Source organism: Nannospalax galili, unplaced genomic scaffold (assembly GCF_000622305.1).
Source record: "Nannospalax galili isolate Female #2095 unplaced genomic scaffold, S.galili_v1.0 scaffold298, whole genome shotgun sequence".
Taxonomy (NCBI): Eukaryota; Metazoa; Chordata; class Mammalia; order Rodentia; family Spalacidae; genus Nannospalax; species Nannospalax galili.
This window is the reverse complement of record NW_008344488.1, coordinates 1420330-1445022: the sequence shown is the minus strand read 5'-3', so window position 1 is coordinate 1445022 and position 24693 is coordinate 1420330. Positions and strand designations below refer to the sequence as shown.

The window sequence follows — 24693 nt, the reverse complement described above, 5'->3', positions numbered from 1 at the left end:
GCTGGAGCCACAAGGAATGCCTTGTGACATTTGCTCCCATTGGCAGATCATGAGACTGATGCCTAGAGCTGCCACTCCCTAATCACCACCCTTGGAATTCCAAATTGCAACACTTAGATATTGCAACAGTCAGGGTCATGTGGTGTCCAGGAATCCAGGCTCTGTAATCTGAAACCCAGTATGCTAATGAGGCATCCTACCCATTATTATGTGATAGGACATTAAGTCTGTTATGCTAATAGGATGCTAAACCTGTTATGCTACTAAGGTATCCTACTTGCTGTGCTGTGATTGGACCACTACCCCTATATAAGCTTGTGCCTTCCTGCAATAAAGCAGACCTGCGTCACTGAACCTGGCCTCCTGTGTCTGAATGTGGCTCCGCTTACACAGTCTCCTCACCAGCCCTGGGATCCGGGACCAGGCAGAAGTAGTGACGATTGGAGGCAGCACCGCAGTGAGCAGAAGAGCGGCCTCAGGCCAGGGCAGGCAGAAGAGCGGCCTAAGCCCAGGGTGAGTGGAAGAGCAGCCTTGACGCCCGTGAGAACAAAGGAGCGGCATCTGCTGCTGGTGGTGACCGCAATTTTTATTTTATGCGTATGAGTGGTATGCCTGCGTGTAGGTAAGCACACCCATGTCGTGCAATGCCCGAGGAGGACAGAAGAGGGTGTTGGATCCCCTGGAACTGGAGTTACAGACAGTTGTTAGCTGCCATGTAGATGCTGGGATTTGAAACCAAGTCTTCTGCAAGAGCAGTGTTCTTAACTGCTGAGCCATCTCTCTAGCCCCCTCTTTGTCTGCTCTTATCTCCCACTAGGGTGTCTTTTCTTTTTACACTCGTTTCTTAGTTACTATGCTGGCACCTGGCACTACAGTTAGTGTTTTCTAATTATCTGTCAAATGAATGAATAAAACAAAGCATCCTAAAGCATTCCTTTGCACACAAAAAAAAAGAAAGAAAACCACTGTGCTGAGCTACAGAAATAGTAGCATTATTTACATTCCATCAATATCCTCATGGCATTTATATAAACTGTTTTAAAAATTAGAATAAGCTGGGCTTGGTGGCTCACACCTTTAATCCCAGCACTTGGGTTGCAGGGGCAGGAGGATCTCTGTGAGACTAAGGCCAGCCTGGTGTACACAGCAAGTTCCAGGTCAGCTAGGATTAGAGGGAGACCCTGTCTCAAAGCAGTAGCAACAAAAAATTAGAATAAAATAACTAAGAAAAGCCCAATGCAGTTAATTTACCTGTTCCCAACACTGTGGTAAAAGTTCAGCTTCTACACGTGTTGGTCCAACGTGACGTGCAAATGCCACACAACCCGTCAATATCATTTGCCTGAAAAATAATACAAAAAATAATAAAGACCTATATTTGCATTAGAAAGCAGAACTACAACCAAGAGTTAAAAAGATGCCCAGCCTGATTTGATGGTACATGCCTTCAATCCCACCACTCAAGAGGCAGAGGCAAATGGATCTCTGTGAGCTGGAAGCCAGCCTTCTAGGGAGAAGTCCCAGGTGAGCCAGGACTACATAATGAGACCCTGTCTCAAAAAGCTAAGCCTTATTACTGTTTCTCAATTTATGTCAAGTTAATGTCTTTATTATATATTGCAGTAACATTTCATTAACCACAATTCATACACACACACACACACACACACACACACACACACTTTTTTCATTTGCAGTGCTGAGGATCAAATCCATGGCCTCATACCATCACTGAGTTACATCCTAGCCCAATACTTCTGCTTTTGACCAACAAGAATCCCTTTGATTTATATCATCTAGCATTCACTGCTTCTATTTCTTAGTTTTCTTTTTCTGCCTGTGTGTGTGTGTGTGAGAGAGAGAGAAAGAAAGAAAGAGAGAGAGAGGCAGGGGGAGTCTCCCTGTAGTCCCAGGTGGCCTGGAACACACTATGTAGACCAGGCTGGCCTCTACCTCACAGAGATCCACCTGCCTCTGCTTCCCAGTGCTGGGATTAAAGGCCTGCACCATGCCCAGCTTAGTTTTTGTTTTTGAACTTTCTACCTCTTTTTCTATTTCATCTCTTCTTAGGAAGCCAAATAAAGTGGATAAAAGGAAACTGTAACAAGAAGTTCTTAGTTGCTTGCTTTCTTGACAAATTTTTAACTGATTTATTATTTTTGCACCAACTACATATATATGTAGTTCATAAATGTTTGATAATTGTTCTCATTTAATTTTTTAAAAAATTAAGCATTTTAGTGCAGCGACGATAGCTAAGTCAGTAAAGTGCTTGTTTTGCAAACACAAGGACCTGAATTCAATCACTAGAACCCATGAAGGAAAACCAGGTATGGCAACACATACTTAGAAGACAGTAAAAAATAAGATTATTTGATTAGCAAATGACTTATGTATAAATATGGTGTCATTTATGGTTGCTAGCAAAGAACTAGAGAAATCACCACTACTGAGTATAAAATTAGTTTTATAGAGATATTAAAGAAGTCTGAGATTAATAAAAGAAAATCCAGTAGTTACATATCAAGTATATTATACTAACGTAAACATTTTTGTCCATTTATCTTTTACATAATACAGCGCATTGTTAATCAATTGATTAGTCTATTTTAATAATATGTAAGGTGAAAGTACACTTAAGCACAGACACCAATGCTTACTCATGTGTTAGGCTACTAAGATACTTTTGGCCACCAGGTGGCAGCTGTTAGGTTTACATGAAGAATCTATGATAAGCTTTAAGTCTGTAAAGTTTGCCTTGCAAACCAAATAGAAATGTAATTAATGGCATTCTATTACTAAGCTACAAAGACATGGAATGACTTTTTTTCCCTCAAGAAAAAAATGGGATACACTTTTTTCTGTATAGTATCACTCAAAAAGTCCTTGGAAAAATTTCAAATGGCAATGGATGGTACTTAGACAGTAATTTAATTTTCCCCTATTTTTACTTGACCAGCATGTGAAGGCTGCTAGTGTTGACTAACTGGTTCGTCCTAAAGACATGTTTTTCTAATTACTGTCAGGTATATTTTGGCAAGAACAGGAAACAGACATCTAGTATAAAGTTTCAAAATCTATTAGATTGTATGCTCATAAATTTGGAATTCCTTGTATTCTAATTTTTGAGTTTTATGGCTCATGGTTCATTTATTTATGATTTTCCAACATTTTCACAAAATACAAAAAATTTAAGCCAGGAAAGTAAGTCCTAAGACTACAAAAAGCTACTGAAATATGAAGTACAATGCTATTTCACAAAGCATAAGCAACCTCACCCCATTTTTCATGAAGAGGAAGATTTTACAACAAAAATATCCACATCCATTATTTTATCCAATTGGAGCCTAGTCCACCTTCCCACCCACAAAATGATTTGTTCAGGGCTATACTCCTACAGCTTCACTCAGTACGCAAAAGATGTTACTCTTTAAGGGAGATAACACTGTTGCCTGATCAAAACCTCTGACTTCCTGTGTGCAGAGTGGCTTCCTGTGTCATTTTCACCTTCTCCTTTTGTTCCTGACTGCTGCCATCCTGGATTCCAGGCATGCTCTCAGGAAGGATCTGCTCCAGTGTTTTTGCCCTATCACTGTAGAGTTCCCACCCGGCTGATGCTGAAGGAACAGATTTACAACAGCCAAGGAGAGCTGAGTTCCTCACAGACTGGTGTGATCCTGAGGAACTAATGGTGTTGTACATGTGTTTGTGACAGGCAATACAATTCTGAGTAGTCCAAAGAACTTGATCCTGGTCTTCCTGAGGATCTCTGTCACTTAATTAATAAAATGTTATCCAGAGTCTCTGCTTTAGGGGCATACATTTTCTGTGTACTCAGGCAATAAAATAACTGTTTAAATGAAAATAAATTTCCATCTTTTCAGATGGGTCACCCTGATCTGTGCCCTTCCCTTTCCTCAGATTTAGGAATAAGTCATTTTCTTCGACTGAAAAAAAACCAAAACAAATCCCATCCTTATCTCTCTAGTAATATAGCAACTCATTTATTGATAGCTCAGTGATACAAAAATTCACATAGCATTTTCTGTAAAGTCTAACCATTATGAAGCCATGATGTATCAGGTTCATCTGTGAGGAAAACAGGAATATGTAGGACAAACCAAACATGAAGATAAAAAGCAAAGAAATACATGACTAGAAGCCCACAGGTAGTGGGCATAGAAGCGCACAGATTTGACATGAGTCACCGGAGTGACAATATGCAAGCAGAAGAACACCGTGAAGGAGGCCAGTATTTCCTGTTTATTTCAGTTGTACATAACTTTAAGTTTCAAAGCCTTTCGTAATTAAAGAGAAACTTGAATTTAACTGGAACCAACTTTCAGAGAATTATTAACTGGCTTGCTCATTTTAAATCACAGGAGGATAGATAAAATGTATGGATAGCTAAGTTCATGAAAATGTGATTGTAAAGGAAAAATTTAAATAGTTTTAGTGAAGTTTATAGTGGAATCACTAAGCTTTATACATGCATTTTGATAAACATATTCAATGAAATAGTAATGAATGACAATTTGCTTTGAAGGCTACCAATCTGCAGATACAACACTATTCATGCCATTTAGAAAGTCACTGGAAAGTTTCTCAAATACATTATATACTAACATTAGAGGAACATAGACATTTACACTTCTTCCATCACTATGTATTATGATACTTTTATATCACAATATAAAAGTATCATACCCAACCCAACCCAAACCAAAACCTGCTTTCTGTTGGGAGCATTTTATTACAAGAAAAACCCAAAGAAGTAGTTTAGAAGCTAATATGGTCTTATTATTTGTCACTATAGGTTCTAGTGTTCATTAAAAAACAGCACTGAGAACACAGGTATGCAGATAAGGTTAGGTTTGTATCTGGAAATACTAGAAATAATTAGAAATATTAGAATATTAGAATGATTGAGGGACCACTGGATATGACTAATTTTCTGCTATGCTACTAAATACACCTTATTGCATCTGACAGACAAAGGAAGGCTTGATTTTTAGGCAAATTACAATTCACCCATACCATGCAGGGGGACACTACTAAGACCTTTATGTTGCTTGCTGTATCATCTTTATACTCAATGTTCAGGTATAATCTTAATCACTACTAGGAGGCTCTTCTGTACTAGAAATGAGGAACATGAATTGACAGAACACAGAATTTTCAGATCAAAATGTGCTGTAATTTTCAGAAAATATTTGTATTTTGAAAAGACATTATCATTTAATATAATTTTAATATATTAGTTTAAAAAATACAAGATAGTTTTGAAACTATCCTTCAAAACATGTATGTTTGTCTAGAGATCCTGAGAAATTAGCACTTCAAGAAGGTATACAGAATCTTTCTGCAAAGGTTTAGTTGTCAGTAATTATAGAAGTTAAGTACTCTTAACAGGATTTGCACATACTTTTCAAAGCCATAGTTGTAATTATTTCCATAAGTTTAATTTCTTAGAGTGATTTCCCTATTATCTGTTTATTTGTTACAGCAACTTCCAGGTTCTCTTAAAAGCAAGGAAGTGAACAGGAAGGAACCTAATGACAATACTCAAATTTGAAGTGCTTTTCTTAAGTGTTTGAAACCATCCTGCAGTGACACATGATGGTGAGAGCTGCAGTGCACTAAAACAGATGCTGGGAAGGAAAGAAGCATCAGAGAAAAACACCAAAAGTGGTAACAAATGAGAAAGCTCAGAAAGTCAGCACTATACTTATTTCTTTAAGAAGTAACACACCCACCTTTGCTCATCATCTGGCCTCTTGATCAAATTGAAAAGTATGTGGAGAAGCTGATCTCTCTCTTTAGGCTCGGGATGTAGGCATGCTGTACACAATATGAGGGGGATCAATTCCTAAAGAAATGAGGATGAAAAATTCAAAATAAAAATACATTGCAGAATATTCTATTTTTTCTTCCAGAAAATTCTTAAAACCAACATTTAGACCTTAATATACAAAAAGAATAAAATTAAAAGATACATATATGTTGTTTATACAGAAGGATAAATCAAAGTGTAATAAAAGTTTCTTAAGAGTTGCAGGGCATGGTGGTACATATCTTTAATCCCAGCACCTGGGAGGCAGAGACAGGCAGATCTCTGGGAGTTCTAGGCCAGCTTAGTCTATACAGTGAGTTCCAGGCCAGCTGGGGTTACAGGGAGACCCTGCCTCAAAAAGGTGAAATAAATAAATAGTCAACTAAACTGTTTTCTTATCCAATATTTCCCAAGGGCCCGCTAAGTTTTTATACAAAATATTCCATCATGTGACAAACTGATACAGTAACTTTAATTCTGAAAGCGTTTCCAATTTCTTATAGAAGCACGCTACAATTTAAAGCTTTGAAAGTTAAAAAAACAACACAACCCCCCCCAAAAAGCCTTCCTGGGGCTGGAGGTGTAGCTCTGTGCTAAAAGGTACTTCACTTCACTGGCATGTGAAAGGCCTTGACTTCTGTTCATAGTAGCCCCCCTCCAAAGAAAAACCCCAAAATAAAAATACCAAAAAAAATCCAAAATAAATAAACAGAATTACAAAAAACTTACTCTAAACAAACAAAAACTCCTTCCCAAAGCACAACACGTTTCTTATGATGAGATATAATCTAGTAATTTTGTACCCTTCACATTTAATTCAGTGCCTAATTAAAAAGATCATGGGGGGGGGGTGCGCTGGCATGGTAGTGCAGGCCTTTAATCCTAGCACTTGGGGGACAGAGGCAAGCAAATCTCTATGACATCAAGGATAGCCTGGTCTATACTGCCAGCCTGATCTGCAGCGCGGGGAGACCCTGTCTCACAAAAACAAAAATTAAAAAAAAAAAAAAGATAATTTCTGATCTAGAGCTGTATAGATCAGTAGGCATTACTACAAATCATAAATATTTGATGCTAAACTGAAAATCTTACTATTCATCACATATTCAGCATGCAAAAGAGAGAGATGGCTCAGAGGTTAAGAGTACTGACTGCTCTTGCAGAGGAACTGTGTTCAATTCCCACAAGGAGACTACAAACCGTACTTAACTCCAGTTCCAAGGAATCTGAAGCCCTTTTCTGATGTCTGAGGCATTGCATGACACAGGTGCACTCACATACATGCAGGCAATACATTCATACACATAAAAATAAAAATAATAAAATATTTTTTTAAAAAAGTAAATTAAACATTTTATAGAAAAGTAACTTAAGTTTCTTTTTCATGGAAATGTTTGAAATTAATGTCTCACATTTTCATTAAGACAGTAGTATTCTGAATACTAAATATATTCAAAATGTATTTTGTTTTATATTTTGAAGTAGATTTTCAAATCTATTGAGAATAAAAGCACAAATGTGATCAAATATTTTTGGAGAAAACTAAACTATAAGAAAAAAATACTTTGCATGTATTTTAAAGAAATCTCTACAATATAACAAGACAAGAAGAATAATTGCCTGTTTCTCCTTCCCACCTACTCTACCCAAAGTACTAGCAGATTTAAAATAAGTGAACATGTACAGTATATGATTATTATCAACAGCATTAAAACTTGAAGGAAAGTTTACCATGTAAAAAGTCTGTTTTCATTTTTTGATGCTTCCTTAGAAATGGATGACAAAAGTTTTAGAGTTGAGATTGAATCCTAAAGGCATTTCTGACATTTATTCACAGCCTCTATTTACACTGTTCCTGGAATAATGAATTCTGTGGGCACATGCCTTCTGTGCCATTTATTCACATTTATTGTGAATTCATCTCTCTCAAGACTTTGAAGCACTAATATACACATTCCCTAGAAATTACTGTCCATATTCACCATTTCACACTCTTAATACATTCACAAACTGGAATCAGTATTCTCCTTTTGGTATCATCTCTCTTATTCAAGAATTCTAGTCTTTTAAAAAAATTTCATTTTAGGGGCTGGAGAGATAGCTCAACGGTTAAGAACACTGACTGTTCTTGCAGAAAACCCAGGTTCGAATCCCTGCACCCACATGGCAGCTAACTACTGTCTGTAACTCCAGTTCCAGGGGATCCGACAGCCTCTTCTGTCCTCCGCGGGCACTGCATGACATGGGTGCACTCACCTACTTGCAGGCAATACACGCATACACATAAAAATAAAAATAATAAAGTATTTAAAAAAATTCATTTAAATTCCAAATGCAATTATTTTAAAAAGGAGGCTAAACTTCCTTAAATATACAAGGTAATACTGCTTGAAAAATGTCTTTGTGAGAGTAAATGTAAAAGAAATGTACTAAAAATAACAAAGCAATATAAGACATAATTTCTAAATATTTAAGGATTTGAGGTCTCATGTAAAAGTAAAATAACTGGTATTTTAAAAAATTCTACAGCTAACATCAGACTTAAGGGGGGAAAACTGGAAGCTTAAGGGGAAAAAACTGGAAGCATTAACCTCTAATATCAGAAATATGAAAGGGGGATCTGCTTCCTGAAATACTGCTATTCAAAATATACTCCTATTTCTAGAAAGAGTAATTAAATCACAGGAAAAGAAAAACCTACCCAAGTTGTAAAACTATCCCTCTGTATATACTATGATTCTACATACAGAAAATACCACAAAACTCTTTAAAAAAATTTGTTAGTAATGAGACAAAGTCAGCAAAGTTACATATTTTGTGTTTCTATATACCAGCAATGAATAATCTGTAAAGGAAATCAACAAAATACTTTCATGTATAATACTGAAAAACAAAGCACTACTGAATAAAGACTAAAGTAGATGTAGATGAAAAGGCATCACACAGACATGTGTTGGAAGACTTATGCTGACAGGGTGCAGTACTCCCTAAGTAATGTACAGATGTAATGTAATATCATTCTATCACTTTTTTAGTCTTCTAACATCAAGTGTAATATCTCAAAATTCCAATGACCTGTTTCTGCAGAAAAGGGAAAGCTATGTATTAAATTCATAGGAATTGCAAGGGTCCCTAAATAACCAAGTAATACTGAAAAAATTAAAATTGAAGGACTCATATGTCCCAATTATTTTAAAACTTAATAAAAGCTACAGTAATCAAAACAACATGGGAGTGGCTTAAGGATAGGAATATAAACCAATGAGACAGAACTCAGATTCCTAAAAGAAACCCAAACAATCTATCCCAGCTGATTTTCAACAAATATGGCAAAGGCCTTCAATGGACAAAATGCTTTCTCTTGAACATATGTCATCAGGAAAACTGCATAGTTACATGTGACGAATAAACTTGTATCTTACCACACTCGGTACACAAAATTAACCCCAAACAGATTAATTATCTTAATATTAGAGTTGAGGCTATAAAATTATTAGAAGAAAATACTGGGGTAGATATTATCAGTCCTGGATTTAACAATGGATTCTTATATTTGATAAAAAATTGAAAAGCAAACAAAGAAACAAATGAGACTTCATAAAAATATAAACTTTTGCATGTTGTACCTCAAAAGATACTAAGAAAAGAATGTAAGAAGACAGCCTAAAGAATGGGAGAAAATATTTTCAGATTTTATATGATAGGGGTTTAATATCCAGAATATATGAAGAACTCCTACATCTAAAATATACAAAGATAATTCAACTAAAAAATGTTCAAAAGACTTGACAGAGTACATCAGAAGCTAATAAAATTAGATGTAGGATGGGGGGAAAAGAGTTTTTATTGTCTATCTTTTTATAGTTAAAAAAGTTAAGTCATGTTACTGCGTTACTTAGCAAAAACCTTGTCTGTTTCTCATGCTCTATGTACTTTGCTAGGGTATGATCATGAGTTTACTGATGAACATTTTAACACTACTTACATAATAAGAGCTTACATTGATATATATAAAACTTGAGAAATAAGAAAACGTCCAACTACTAATCCTTCAATCACAATGCACGCATACACATAAAATAAAAATAATAAATGAATTTTTTTTTAAAAAAAAGAAAGGGCCTGATGACATGATTGGCTACTTAAAAAAAAAAAAGAATTAAACAGGTGAAATACTAAAATGTAATTCAATGCCAGTGATATAATAAAAAATTTTGCCCTCCTTTTTTCTTTCTGGTGGTGCTAGGGAATGAACTTAAGAGCCTCACATGTGCTAAGCACACACTCTAAGGTTTTGTCCCTTTTATAGCCAGGAGTTTGGTTTAAAAGAACAAATATACACTTTACTATTTACCAATCTAATTTTGAGAGAATACAAATTTGATAAACTAGAATAAGAAAGCTGGGTGTGGTGGCACATGCATTTAATCCCAGCACTTGGGAGGCAGAGGCAGGCGGATCTTTGTGAGTTCAAGGCCAGCCTGGTCTACATAGTGAGTTCAGGTCACATGGACAGAACAGCTGCACAAGAAGCCTCACTGAAAAGGAAGGGACTCAATTTATGGAAGTTAGCAAGAAACAACATTAAAACAGAGAAAAATATATATATACACACACATATATATATGTATACACACAGGCACACACAAATCATGTGTGTAAATGAGTATACATACACATACTGTATATACAAAGTATCTGATTACAGATGATGCAAATTTATAAATACTTCATGCAGTACAATCAGATTTTAGTGGTAGAAATGTTTATGATAATATGGAAAACTAAAATAAAAAAGGTAAAACTGATCTTAAGAGAATGAGCTTTTTATGAAATTTAAAGATTGTATTAAGGAAGGATAGGTAAGAGGGATGCAAAAATTAATGCATAACGTGGATTACATTACAAGCTGAGAAAAGAAAAAGTTCAAACACCATTCTGCCAGACAGAACTGCAAAACAATCTGAAATTGGACACTGATCCTTCAAGATTTAGAAAACTTCCACATATATTAATATCTTATAACTATTTGTAAATTAGATAAAGCCATCAGCAAAACAGTTTCTAACCTTTTCAAAAATTAGAAACATCCATAGGAATGAATAGTTTTAAGCTATTTTTCTATTGTAAATACTTATAGGAATAAAAAATAAGAACTTTCAAGGCTCTACATAACCTTTCTTGAGGATCAGTACAAATTTCTTTTGCTATACAAATAGATAACTAAAGTAGCTTTAAATGATTTTGCCAATGCATTATGTTCACCTATCATACTGTGGGTCCCATGAATATGAGTGAAATCAGTGGTAAACATTAACATAATACTGAGAGACACTTATATGATACATTTTAAAGGTACTGTTAATGCATATTTTAAATAAAAAATTTTGTGATGTGGAAATATATCTCACAAACTCAACTATAACTTATTTGAAAATAAGTAGTAGTCATTAAAGATGATGTTTCATTCATTTTTATCGGCTAGATATAACTATAAATAATAACATTTTATAACCATAAAGAACTTTCTAATGTGTTTTGGCTCATGCCATAAGGTACACAGAGTAAAATTTATTTGCATCTACATCTAGGACATTTAAAGCATCTGTCAAGAAAGTAAATACAAGAAAAATTTAAGAAAGTCCTTAAAAATTATTATAGTCAATATTATGACTAGTCTATCATTATAAGATAGTTTATTTCCAAGCAATCATAATAAAAATAAATTTAAAACAGGCAGTTGCAAGTACATTAAGGAAATAAGTTACACTGTTATTTATTAGTCTCTGTTAATTTTCAATGAGTATCCACTTCTGTAGACATATAAAACAAATCATAACATCACAGAAAAAAAAATCAATTAGTGTTTGGTAATGCACAAAATACCATTCATGACACATAAATGGACATACAGTAATAAGAGTTACAGAAGCTAATAATAATGTTTTAAGCAAGACTGAAAACATGAATACCATGCAGTTTTACCGAACTCACCTGACAGAAGTGTAAAACCATTCTCTAGGAGCAGAGACGCATGCACAAAAGTAAGAATATGATTGCAAGTAACAGACTTTAACAACAACAAAAAAATATAGCACTAAACTTCCAAAACGACAGGAAAAAAAAAAAAGGACCACATGATGGGATTACTGGGATGAAAATACTCTAATGTGTCCTACCTCTCTCTTTGCCAACAGTACGTTAGGAACAATGTGTGGCAGGCAGCGTCCCAGCATTAACATAACACTTTTTTCACTGTCTGCAATCCGAGACACCTAGAAAACCAAATAACTAGTAAATGATGACTGTGGATGAGTTGTGTATATGATGGTAGAAGAACTTTATGCTTTGGATCTTGTTGCCTCTGTTGTAAACACATGTCCCAGCATTGTAACTCACTGTAATAAAGAGCAAATAAGATCAATTCTGTGGGTCAGAAATGGATTAAATATGCTAGTAAAAGGGGTAAATGGATAAGAGGGATAACTTATTCATTTAATATTTTATGATGCTGTGGCTAACATATGCCAAGCAAGTATTCTTTTACTAAACAACATTTCTAGCCCCTAGGAAGAACAATTTTTTTTAAGGTTCTATAGTAGGATGGCTAGAGTAGTCAAACAATGAGTTAAATATTAAAATACCTCATGGAGGATCTATGATTTTGCATGTTTCCAGATAAATGACTGACCATTATCCATAGAAATATCTAAATGTCATAACATACTTCAGAAGCATGTATAATTACTGTGTGCCAGTAAAACTAAATATTCATTTAAAGGATAAAATAAAATATCATTAAAAAATAATGGTGAAATCTAGGAGACCTCCTGGGCTTCAGTTCTGGGAAGCAGGTATAGCTCAGGAATGGGGCATTCTCAGAGTTCACTGGTTGGCTTGTTTGTTTTTTTCTGGAAAAGATTCCTAAAAAGCTGTAACCATTCCAGGGCAACAGTTTGTATAAGGATGTTGCATAAGTGGTGGTAGAAGGAAGCTGACCTAATTTTATAACAAAACTTCGCAAGGCTGTAACTGAACCAACCCTTTAGCTTTGTATTTTGCAAAAGATGCCCATCAGTAGTCAAGTGGAATTATCCGAAAAACAGCTAGAAAGGCAGGAGTACTCAAGTTTAAATTGGGAGGGGAAAAAAAGTAATAAAATATCTTCCCAAGATGAGTCTACAATGCAAATTAAAAAGAGTTAAGGAGCTGGGCGTGGTGGCACATGCCTTTAATCCCAGCACTTGGGAGACAGAGGCAGTCAGATTTCTGTGAGTTCAAGGCTGGCCTGGTCTACATAGTGAGTTCCAGGACAGCTGGGGCTACAGGGAGACCCTTTTTCAAAAAAAAAAAAAAAAAAAAAAAAAAAGAGTTAAGGAAACTGATCAGAGTTAGCAAAGCAAACTATCAAGGACAACCATTTCTAATGAAATAAAAATAATGGTATTATCTAAAGGTAATTGAAATATAAATGGGGAACACAAGTTGCTTTTTAAAATACTGCCCTAGGGGGCTAGAGAGATGGCTCAGGGGTTAAGAGCACTGACTGCTCTTGCAGAGGACCCAGGTTTGATTTCCAGCACCCACATGGTGGCTAAAAATTGTCCATAATTCCATTTCCAAGGGAATTCTATGCTCTCTTCTGACCTCCCGTGGGCATTGTACAACACTGGTGCACTTACACACATGCAGACAATACACTCATACACGCAAAATAAAATATTAAAATAAATACTGCTCCACAGATGTTATCATTAGATATACCATTATTAAAAAGAGATTACAAAAGATCACTTTAATATTTATAAATATAGTTGTAATAAATAATCAACTTCCTTTCTCATAATTTAAAAAATTTTGGTAATATTTCTCAGAGCATTAGTTTAAATAACAGATTTTTCAATTGAAATATAATCTCAATATTTGTATGATATCCTAAGAAAAATAGTAGAAATATTTTATGGGCTGTGATCACATTTACCTCTGATCCTAAACGGCTATCTGCTGACATTCGACAAAAAGAGAGGAGTGCTTGGTGGAAAGCAGGTGACAATTTCCTAGAAGAAAATATTGGGTAAAAAGGAGACAATACCAAAGAATCAACACTCACATTTCAGGAGAAAGTAAGCTATCTATTTGCAATATTATAACTCTTTTTCCTGAATCAATCCTACCCCCCTAAATGTTAACCAGACTGCATGATACTTTACTAGAGAATCAGAAAAGCACTGCTCATCTTAAAGTAGCTTGATACTATATAAATGCATGTCCCTTAAACATGAGTGGATTAAACATTAAGTAGTATAATGATCAATAATTATGGAAAATGTTTGAAAAATATAAAATGAGTGTTAACTCCCCTCAATTTTCAATAGTTCCAGAAAGCTTAGCAAAAGTAGAAGAGACACAAAGGTTGACTAATATGCTGCTGAAAGGCACTACAGGTATGTTAATACATACAGTAATTAAACTTTACTACATAAAGATTATAAAGATAAATGAGAGATTCAGAAATTTCTGATATAATTTAAAGAAAAAATTGATAAATTAGCTTATTTATATTTAATAAGGTCTCTGTTTCTAAAACACCAATTTCCACAAAGTAGGGTTCATAAAGTATGACTCTGGGCTATACTTTATGTGCTCAACCAACAATGAAAAGACTAGCACTCTCAGTTACATAGAAAGCTTGCTTAGCATGCACCACAGCTACACTCAGTTGTTTCCATGACTGCTGAGTTAGAGCAGTGTGCCACAACTTACACCTTTTTGCTCTTTTACACACCTCCTATATTTTCTCAGTGAAGGGGCCACACTCTTTATGTTCAAACCAGAAACCACAAACCAGTTTTTCACTAAAACTCACTGGAGTCATTTCTTTGTCACCTGAAATCCAACAAATTTTGCAACTTCCAATTGTCTTGCAAATCTGTTTCTTCCATTTTCATTCCCAATGTTCGATGTTCTCTTTACACACATCATTCCTGTCTAGTCAGAACACATTTTCTCCTTTTATTTCTTTGCTTAGTTAATTCTCACTTAAGTCTTCCAGATCTTATTAGATGCCATTTCTTCAATGAAACCTTTCCTGTTTGATAACTAGGTTGAGTGCATGATTGTGTGTTCCCAAAGCAAGACTTAATACTACTGATTTTCATTCTTTAGTTTTACATTTTCACCGTCCACCTCTCAAAGCATAATGCTTGTGACTGAAAGGATTACAATGTGTCTTACTTATCAGTGTATTCTTTAAAACTGTTTGGCACAGAGTAAAGAGCTACTGAATGAATTAATACCATCTATCTTCCTAGGGTGGACTGGGAATATAAAAGAAGATAGATATATGGAAGTTCTTAAAAACACTGAGGAACTTTACAAATGCTGTTATTACTCAGTACCTTGATACAGATTTTTATGGTTACATCCTAAACACATTAGAATAATTACAACTTGAGGACTGCACCACATCTTATTTAAAGTCTGTGACCTTCACAATACATAAAGATGAAAATTAAATCTAATAGATATAAAAGGTTGTGATCCACAAATGGAAAGCTTTTCTTATAAAAAAAAAAAAACCCAGTATTTTCCAGTGATAATGAGGATCTATAAGTCTAAGCAAATTAGTTATGCTTTTTTATTTATCCCAATACTGGGTACAATACAACTATATATAACAGGAGGAAGAATACTGTGGCTAACAGTGTACCATAGAATTAGATTTTTCACATAAAACACTGAGAAATGACTCCTATGCTCAAAGAATGAAAACTCAGATCTAAGTTCCTTTTTGAAAAAAAAAATTCTTCATTTACTTTTATGTGTATGAGTGTTTCGCCTGCACGTCTGTAAGTGTGCCATGTATGTGCAGTATCTCTGGTGGCCAAAAGTCTATCAGATCTTCTGGAACTGGAGTTCCAGTTGGTTGTTAGCAGCCATGTAGGTGTTGGGAACTGAACCTGGGGCCTCTGGAGGAAGAGCAACTGCTCTTAACTACTGATCCATCTCTCCAGACCCAAAGTTTTTTCTTAAAAGTATTTTCTTCAAATTGTAACTGAAAATATTTTAAAATTAAGCTTTATTCTCTCCACCATATAATTTGACCATAAAGAACAGGAACCATGGTTTAAATTTTTTTTTTTAGTTTGGGTACTGCAATCCAATAAAAAAATAAAGAAAATACTAATGACATACTACTAGTAATGGAAACAGACATAGGAAAAAGGTCTGAGAGTAAAAACTATTTTTTTTTCTTTTGTAACACAGGCAACTATGTGGCACTAAATCTTCTGAATTTGTTAATGACTGAATAGAAAAAAAAATGGTAAAAAGCACTGGGTAGAAGTGTTAGCAGCAAAGAATAACATACAGGTTATTTATTGCTTAGTTAAGACAGAAACTGGTCAATTTATGGTTTGCGTCTCTTTGATAAAATTAATAATTACTTCTGACATTTTTGTAACATGTATTTTACTATATGTTAGGTTCATATCAAATGTAAAAATTCATAATTTGCCAAAGGAATTGAAGAACTGAAGCTCTTCCAGCTTGACAATGAACTAAAGGAAAAATACATTTCAAAATGTAAGGTATATACTAACCTATTGGGTTTATCAAAATGGATTGTGGTTTTACTTGATGGCAAGTCTTCTCTTTTCTTCTTGGGCAAAGAACCTGAGGAATTCTCTTTAGGAACAGGGGAATCAACTTCATCTGTCATTTCAAGATGAATATCCTTGTTTTTTTTCTGGTCTGAACTATTTACAATTATACTCTGTCTGCTATCTTCAGAGTCTTTTTGGGAAGACTGAACCAAGGAAGGCTGAACAGAATCACAAACTGCTGGGATGGCAAGGTGTTCATTTTTGAGAATGTCCATCTCACTGCAGAAAGAAAGAAATTACTAGAAAACAATTACAGATTTGAAAGCATTGGCTATAGCACCCAACCTCAGAATGGGTTCAATGCTTTAACAGTAGAGCACAGTAAAAGCGAATTATGTACTAAGTGATAAGCCTCTTCTGTACAATATTAACGGGTGCTTCAGAAACCTAAAAGTGCAGCTATAAACTGTTAAAAAATGAGGAATAAAAATGGCCTTATACCCAGGGCTCAGGTACTATTGTTGAAGAGGAGGCAGAAAGACTATAAGCGCCAGTGTGGTGGATGACTACAAGAAATAGTTTTCCAGGCAGCTGAGAACTTGATCATATGAACTTACAGCAATGGTGACAGCATGTACAAGACCCATGCAAACTCAAACCACCCAAAAAGCCAGCACAGAAGTGGGGAAATGGATAAGGAGCCCCAAGCTTAGCTGAGAAACTATTAGCAACCTATCATTGCTGGATGAGGGAAGAGTTGCTCTTCTTTAAGGGAGTAATGCTATTTATGTCAATCAGGCTCCAGAGGATGGACTCACATTGCGGAACATATGGGGACACAAACTGGGACTGGCTTTAACATACATGACAGAACGCATGAAAGCCAAGGGGGAGACTATGAGAAGTGCAGAGAAGGGAGAGTGGTTTAAATATAATTAAGATGTGTTGCATGAAATGCACAAGAATCCAATAAAAATATATTGAAAAAAGATGTATTATATGAGATGAACAAAAATTCAATTAAAAAAATTTTAAATGGTCTTATAAGCTTGCTTTTGAAAAATCTACATTTAAAACATGGTATAATTTTTATCAAACTCACATTATTATTATAATATTAAATGAAATAGTAACAATGAATGCCACTAGTGTGGAGTTATTTCATTAAAACTGACAAGACTGAGGAGAAGTTAAAATATCTTACTTCTTAGTTACAAGACATAAATGAATTATAAGATCACTACATCAATTTAGTTTTTTGGTGAAGGAAGGCATTTTACCACTTTAAATATAGAAAGCAATTCTAAGACTTTCACAGCAGCTATGTGAAAAAATTATGCCTTACTATTGAAATGTTTCTTGTATCTATATAACCTGACAATGATTTCAGAAAATTTTGGAGGACTTTTAGAAATGATGACCAAATACTAACCTTTCAAGTCTTCTGATCTGCTCCATCAATGACCATTTTTCATTATTTAATAAACTAATTTTATCTTCTAATTTCTGCACTAGCAAGGAATTCTAAAAATCAAAGCAGGAGAAAAAGAAGACACTCAAGATCTCACTGTAACATCTGTACACAAATACCTTTTGCAGTCATTGATTACCATAAGCTGGTATTTCTCACCTCTATAGGCTGAGGAGTGTCGAGGGCTGGAGGAAAGTTGCCTAAAATTGGTGTGAGAGCCTCTAACTCCTCTTCATCTACTCCACTGGCCACATCCACAAGATCTTTCCCAGTTACCTGATGATTTCCAAAGTCTCGGTAAAGCTGTAGTAAGTCTGGGGGTTTTGGAATGTTTAATCCTACATCATCCCATAATTCAAAATCCTAAAAGATAAAAAGTAACAACATAAAAAAAATTGAGACAATTTTGTCTTGCAATTTGTGGTGCATTATTAGTGCCACCCCTGGAAAATGAAAGATAGTTTCATTATAATGTTAAAGTATGCCATGTGTGGTGGTACACACCTTTGATCCCAGCATGTGGGAGGCCAAGGCAGGAGGCTGTCTGTGAGTTCAAGGTCAGTCTGGTCTACTTAGCCAGTTCTGGGCCACCTAGGGCTACATAGTGAGACCCTGTTTTAAAAAAAGGCAAAATAAATAAAAGTCAACATGTATGTTCCAAGTACACATAGTACTTAAATTTATTTTTTTTATCTTCCATTACACAATATTATTTTTCTAAATAAGGAGGTGTAACTGTGTTAGATAATTAAGATGTTGCACAATATTTTTTTAGATTAAATCTCTCAAAAACATGATTCATGGGCTGGAGATGGAGCTTAGTGGTAGAGTCCTTCTCTAGAATGCATAATATCCTGAGTTTGATCATCAGCACTGAAGGGGGAAATAAGTTCTTAATTCATCAACTGTACTTACATATTACAGGTTACAAATAAACGCATATTAATTTTGTTCTTCCATTATCCCAAACAACAGATAATTACCATACTCTCTAATGAATTAACAATCAACCCAATCTATCTTTCTTGCCATATCTGTTTAAATCTAACTTGCATTAATATAAATGCTTCTGTCAATTTAAAGTATTCAAATAGTGTCCTTTCCATTGTGTTTTGAAGCATTCCCTTTAATTCAGTCTAATTCAACTTCAATAAAACTACAAAAGAAGCATAGCACCTTGAGAATTCTATGGGCAAAGATTTTTAAAAGTGCTTTGTCAAATTGCCCAGTAATAAACTGGGGACAAATATACTCTCTGCCCATTCTATCTTGTCCTTATATAACAGTATTTAGTACTAATTTGATATCTTTATGAGAAAACATTTTAATAATTATTTTTATTTTCTGTGTATGAGCACCCTAATTTTATATTTTATAAAGTATTTCTCTATAATTTATTTATGAAGCCCTCTGAGAAACTTTGGCATATTCATGCAAATAATCTCAATGTGGTACATTAGTCCTTTGATGATTTTCTTGAATAATGGCATAATTACGACTGGAGATTAAATATGAAGTAAACATGAGTAATGAAATCAGGGGTTTCAAGAAAACTGGACTTACATACAATATTCCTATTGTCTATTATTATCAGTTAATTTAGGTTAAAATGTACCATCTGCAAAATGGGTGATACTTCTTACCTCTTAAGATTTCTAGAAGAATCAGTTAAGTACATTTAAAGGTCTTTAATGGTACTGGCCTACACAAGAAGTAAACATATTTTAGCTTATATAAATTATTAACTTGGGGGCTAGAGAGATAGCTTAGCAGTTAAGAGCACTAGCTGCTCTTGTAGAGGACCCAGGTTCGGTTCCCAGCACCCACATGGAGGTTAACCACCCTCTGTAACTCCAGTTCCAAGAGATCTGATGCCCTCTTCTGACTTCTGTAAGAAAGACATGGATTCACTTATACACATTCATGTACACACTCATATACACATAATAAAAACAAAAATTTTTTAAAAATTAACTAAGTTATAAATGAAATATTTAAAAAATAGAACTGGATATTACATGTAACTCAAAAGATCATTTTTATTCACTCAAAATTTATTACATTTTTACCTTATGATTAGAAGCAGAAATGATTTCCAGCTGTTCCCTATCTTTGTCAACACTTCACACAGTTTTGGACATTCTGATGTGTGTGGCACCTCAATGTATTTTAACGTGCATGTCTCTACTGGAAAATGGTGCTAAGCATCTTTTCATGTGCTTATTTGCTATCTAGATATCTTCTCTGATGAAGTGTCTATGTAAACCAAATTTTGTCTATTTTTAAAAAACTGGATTTCTTATAGAATTTATAGAGTCCTAACAAATCCTTAGTCATGTATGTGACTTGAATACTTTCACCCAATCTATGGTTTGTTTTTTCACTCACAAGCAGCTTTAAAAATATATATTTTTATTTTTATTTATGTGTATGTGTCTGTGTGAGTATATGCCACAGAACCAAGAGAGAGTTGGCGTCCCTAGAGTTAAGTTATAGTAAGCTGTGAGGTCTGACTTGGATTCTGAGAAGCCAAACGTGGGTCCTCTAGAAGAGCAGGAAATGTTCTTAACTGCTGAGCCAAGAATGGCTCTTAAGCCCCAAGAACGGTTTTTCAAAAAGTATTATATTGGGGCTAGAGATGTCTCAGCAGTTAGGTTCCTCTTGGAGAGGATGTGGGTTTAGTTCCCAGCATTTACATGGCAACTAACAACCCTCCATAACTCCAGTTCCAAGGAATTTGACTCCCTCTTCTGACCTCCCAGGCATTTTATGCATGGGACACTTACATATATGCAGGCAAAACACCCATAAACAAAAAATAAAAATAAAAAATACATAAAAAATTGAAAAGTAAGGGCTGAAGAGATGGGTCAGTGGTTAAGAGCATTAACTGCTCTTGCAGAGGACCCAGGTTTGAATATCAGCACTCACACGAAGGTTAACAACCGTCTATAACTCGAGTTTCAAGGGATCTATGCCCTTTTCTGTCCTCTGCAGGCACTGCATAACATGGGTGCACTTACATACATGCTGGCAATACACTCATATGCATAAAATAAAAATTAAAAAAATATTATGCATATAATGTGTATGTGGAGAGGGCATGTATGTCATAATTTGGGAGTGGAGCTCAGAGGACAACTTTGTGGAGTTGGTTCTCTCTTTTCACTTTTACATGGGTTCTGGAGATTGAACTCAGGTCACCAGGCTTAGATGGCAAGAGCTTTTACCTGCTGAGCCATCTTGCCAGCTGAGAGTATCTTTTTTTTTTTTCATTTTGGTCTTTTTGAGACAGGGTCTCCCTGTAGCCCCAGCTGTCCTGGAACTCACTATGCAGACCAGGCTGGCCTTGAACTCACAGAGATCTGCCTGTCTCTGCCTCCCAAGTGCTGGGATTAAAGGCATGTGCCACCATACCCAACAGAGAGTATCTTTTTAAAAAAATATATATTTTATTTATTACTTCTATTTTATGTGTAGGAGTGTATTGCCTGAAAGTATGTAAGTGTACCTGTGTCATGCAATGCTCACAGAGGACAGAAGAGGCTGTTGGATTCCTATGGAACTGCAGTTAGGGACAGCTGTTAGCTGACATGTGGGTTCTGGGATTCAAACCCATGTCTTCTGCAAGAACAGCCCGTGTTCTTAACTGTTGAACTATCTACCCATCCCCAAGAATTTCTGTTAAAGAATAGAATATTATTTGTTTTGATGATAACATCAAACACACCATGTTTTTGGTGTGATGCCTAAGAAACCTTATTTACTGCCTAAAACTTTAATGATCCCCTCCCCACATCTACCTCTATAAGCTCTATGGGTTTATATTAAACTCTATCCATTTTGAGTTAACTTCTGTATATGGTATGGAATAGGGTTTGAATTCTATTTGGAAGGTATATGGATACTATACTGGTTTACTACTATTTGTAAAGAAGGCTACCCTTTTTGTATGGAATTGACTTTGCATTTTGTGAGAAATCAACAAGCCATCTGTACATGTCTATCTCTGGATTTTATCTGAATAGTGTCATTGAATTACTTGTCTATATAACAATATGGCACTGTCTGAACTGTTAAAGCTTTAAAACTGGAAGGTAGGCAATTTAAGTCCTCTTGGTTCTTTTTTTATTAAAGCTGTTTTGGCTATACTAGCTTCCTGCCATTTCTATTTAATTAAGGGAAAACTGGTTGATTGGGGAACACAAAAGCATTTCCTGTTGTCTTGTTCTACTAATTATTGAGGAAGTATAGCTGATATTTCTGATAATTTTTGCATCTTAATTGAGAAGGATCAACTATTTACATTTAAAAGTACTAACAAATCTGGGCTTAAATCTACAATATTATTCTTTTTTTTAAAAAAATCTGTCCTATCTATTGCTTGTTGTTTTTCTCCTTTCTGCATTCTTTCGAGCTCCTCAATGTTTCTCATCTATTTAAATATTTTATTAGTCATTGTTTAGTTAAAGACTATAAAACATGATTAAGTTATAACCAGAATACTCATGCTAGGTAGTTAGTATAATTTCTTTTACATAGTACATGCTAAGGAAATCTATCATTTGATAAGTAAATATTTATAATCATAAGCCACATAATATCATTTCACTCAGTGATAGACTATATATGAACTATATCATCTCGCTTAGTTTGTGAAGTATACTTTATAATGATGTCTCCAAACAATGAAATCACTTAATGATTGAAAAAGTTTCCTGTTGGTAAATAATGCACAGCTATATTGCATTTAAATCTAGTCAAGAATATGACAATGACTGATGAAGTAAATAAACTGCTATCTCCCTTATAGAACTTCTATTTCTGCAAAAATATCCACAGGAGATGTTATAAATCAAAGGAACAAACTTCATTTAAAATAATGGCCTCTTGAGGTTGGGGTATAGCTTAGAGGTAGAGAGCTTGCTTAGCATGTTTAAGACCCTGGGTTTAATCTCTAGTACCACAAAAATAAATAGACAGATAGACAGCCTTCTGATTTCTACATTAATAAAATCTCTGGCATTTTCAAAGGCAAAAAAGTCAAACATCCAAACAGCAGTAAGCTGTCACAATTTCTAATGTTAAGAGACAATACTAAAACTAGTCATCATGTCTTTGTCTACAAGATTTTATCAGAAAAATATGGGCACATTTGAAAATTGGTTCCTATTTAGAGAGACATATATATTGCCATTCAAAATACTTTGTTTTATTGAACATCTTAGTTACAGAGCTATTGAAGAAATATTTATAGTTAAGCTCAATTTTGAAGTATGTACTGATCTATATTATCAAATCAATGTTCTAGAAGTTTTAAAAGTATATTTTATGAGTACATACAAATATAAAGGGGTCATATAGCAACTGTCAAGTTGTAAAAAGCTACCTGAAAAGAAACATTAGTTCTTATTCAGAACACTAACAAAACTAAGTCTGTAAGCCAATGGAATAGTAGATTGAGTAGTAGGAGCTACTATTCTTGGTAACTAACCACCCTTGATGCAATTTCGTGACAGTAATAACTGAAAAATTAAACTAAAGCTGGGCGTAGTGGCACACACCATTAATCCCAGCACTCAAGAGGCAGAGATGAGTGAATCTCTGTGAGGTCAACCTGGTTTACATAGTAAGTTCCATGCCAGCAAGAGCTACAAGGGAGACCTTGTCTCAAAAATAAATAAGTAAGTAAATAAATACATCAATAAATAAACGAGAAAGTAAATTATAGATAAAAGTCATTATTTAAAACAGTGACTTTACCTGATCATCATTTTCATCTGAAAAGGTTATTGATGTAAGCTTGTAGTTATTCTTCAATAAAAATTCATTGACTAAGAAGTTTAGAGCTCTCTTTTCAAGAGGTTTTATTGGCTCCTGGAAGCAAAATAAAAGACAGGGAAAATTGTAAGCTTTCTTCCTTTAAAACTTGTGCTATAGAAGATAAACTGGTTTGTCATTCACCCACCTGAATTTCAGGACTTGATTTGTAATTTTTTCGTTCCTGTAAAGGAACTTCATGCTCTGGTGGAATAAAATATAGATAATGTTTTTACTATTTTACACTTACAAATATTCCAGCTACTTCTACATTGTAAAAGTGGGAAAAGTCTCAAAAAGTTTTATGTACACCACCTGCAGCCTTTGTCAGGTTGGCTCGGAGGGCCTGAATGGTCTCCTTGGCTTTCCGTAGTTCAAACTCCAGGACTGGACAGGGATTTGGAATAAACACACATAGGCATCCAACCAAGAAAAGGGAAACAAAAATAAAAAAAATAAAAAGCAAAGATGGGTATGAAAAAAAAATACAATTTGTATAGAAAACAAAATCATGCAATCTTTATGAAACTTGTGAACGCATGCAGCAGAGTTGATTTGCAAGCAAACTGGTGAAAGCTTTCCATATCTTTAGCACAATGAGGGGAGTCTTATCACATGTTCTAGCTGTCTGACAAGGAATAGCTCTACTTAAAAATAAAATCTACGACATACTTTCATTTGGATAAATTAAAATTTTGGTTATCTGTTTACTTTGTTTTACTCAATCTAGGTAAGACAATGTAATGAGATGTTTCTGTTTGAAGTAATTTTTTGGGGAAAAGGTTAAATTAGGTAAAGTCCAAGCAAATATCCTTATAAAAAAAACCAAGAAACCACAAACCCAGGATTTTTAAAAGCTACTTTTAAATGCATTGTCTAAAATGTTATAACAATATGTAGAAACATTAGTGAATAGAGCTTTGTCAGGCTGAGGAGTATGGTTTAAATATTTAACAAATGTTGGG

At 34.7% G+C, this 24693-nt stretch overlaps 1 protein-coding gene across 6 annotated transcripts in view; it reads right to left on the bottom strand.

The window, feature by feature from the left end:
* Relch (RAB11 binding and LisH domain, coiled-coil and HEAT repeat containing) overlaps positions 1 to 24693 on the bottom strand; it is a 117740-nt gene that overhangs the window by 61732 nt on the left and 31315 nt on the right. For all 6 annotated transcript variants that reach the window (XR_003850744.1, XR_003850743.1, XM_008840647.3 and 3 more), the window contains exons 3-12: positions 24044 to 24115; positions 23877 to 23932; positions 23672 to 23785; positions 18068 to 18271; positions 17870 to 17961; positions 16435 to 16716; positions 13815 to 13890; positions 12013 to 12108; positions 5757 to 5869; positions 1252 to 1342 (exon numbers count right to left, since the gene is read on the bottom strand). Coding sequence is in view for 4 of the 6 variants with exons in the window: in XM_008840647.3 (XP_008838869.1) it covers positions 1252 to 1342; positions 5757 to 5869; positions 12013 to 12108; positions 13815 to 13890; positions 16435 to 16716; positions 17870 to 17961; positions 18068 to 18271; positions 23672 to 23785; positions 23877 to 23932; positions 24044 to 24115 (1196 nt within the window). In the remaining 2 variants the exon portion in view is untranslated. The remainder of the gene's footprint in view (positions 1 to 1251; positions 1343 to 5756; positions 5870 to 12012; positions 12109 to 13814; positions 13891 to 16434; positions 16717 to 17869; positions 17962 to 18067; positions 18272 to 23671; positions 23786 to 23876; positions 23933 to 24043; positions 24116 to 24693) is intronic.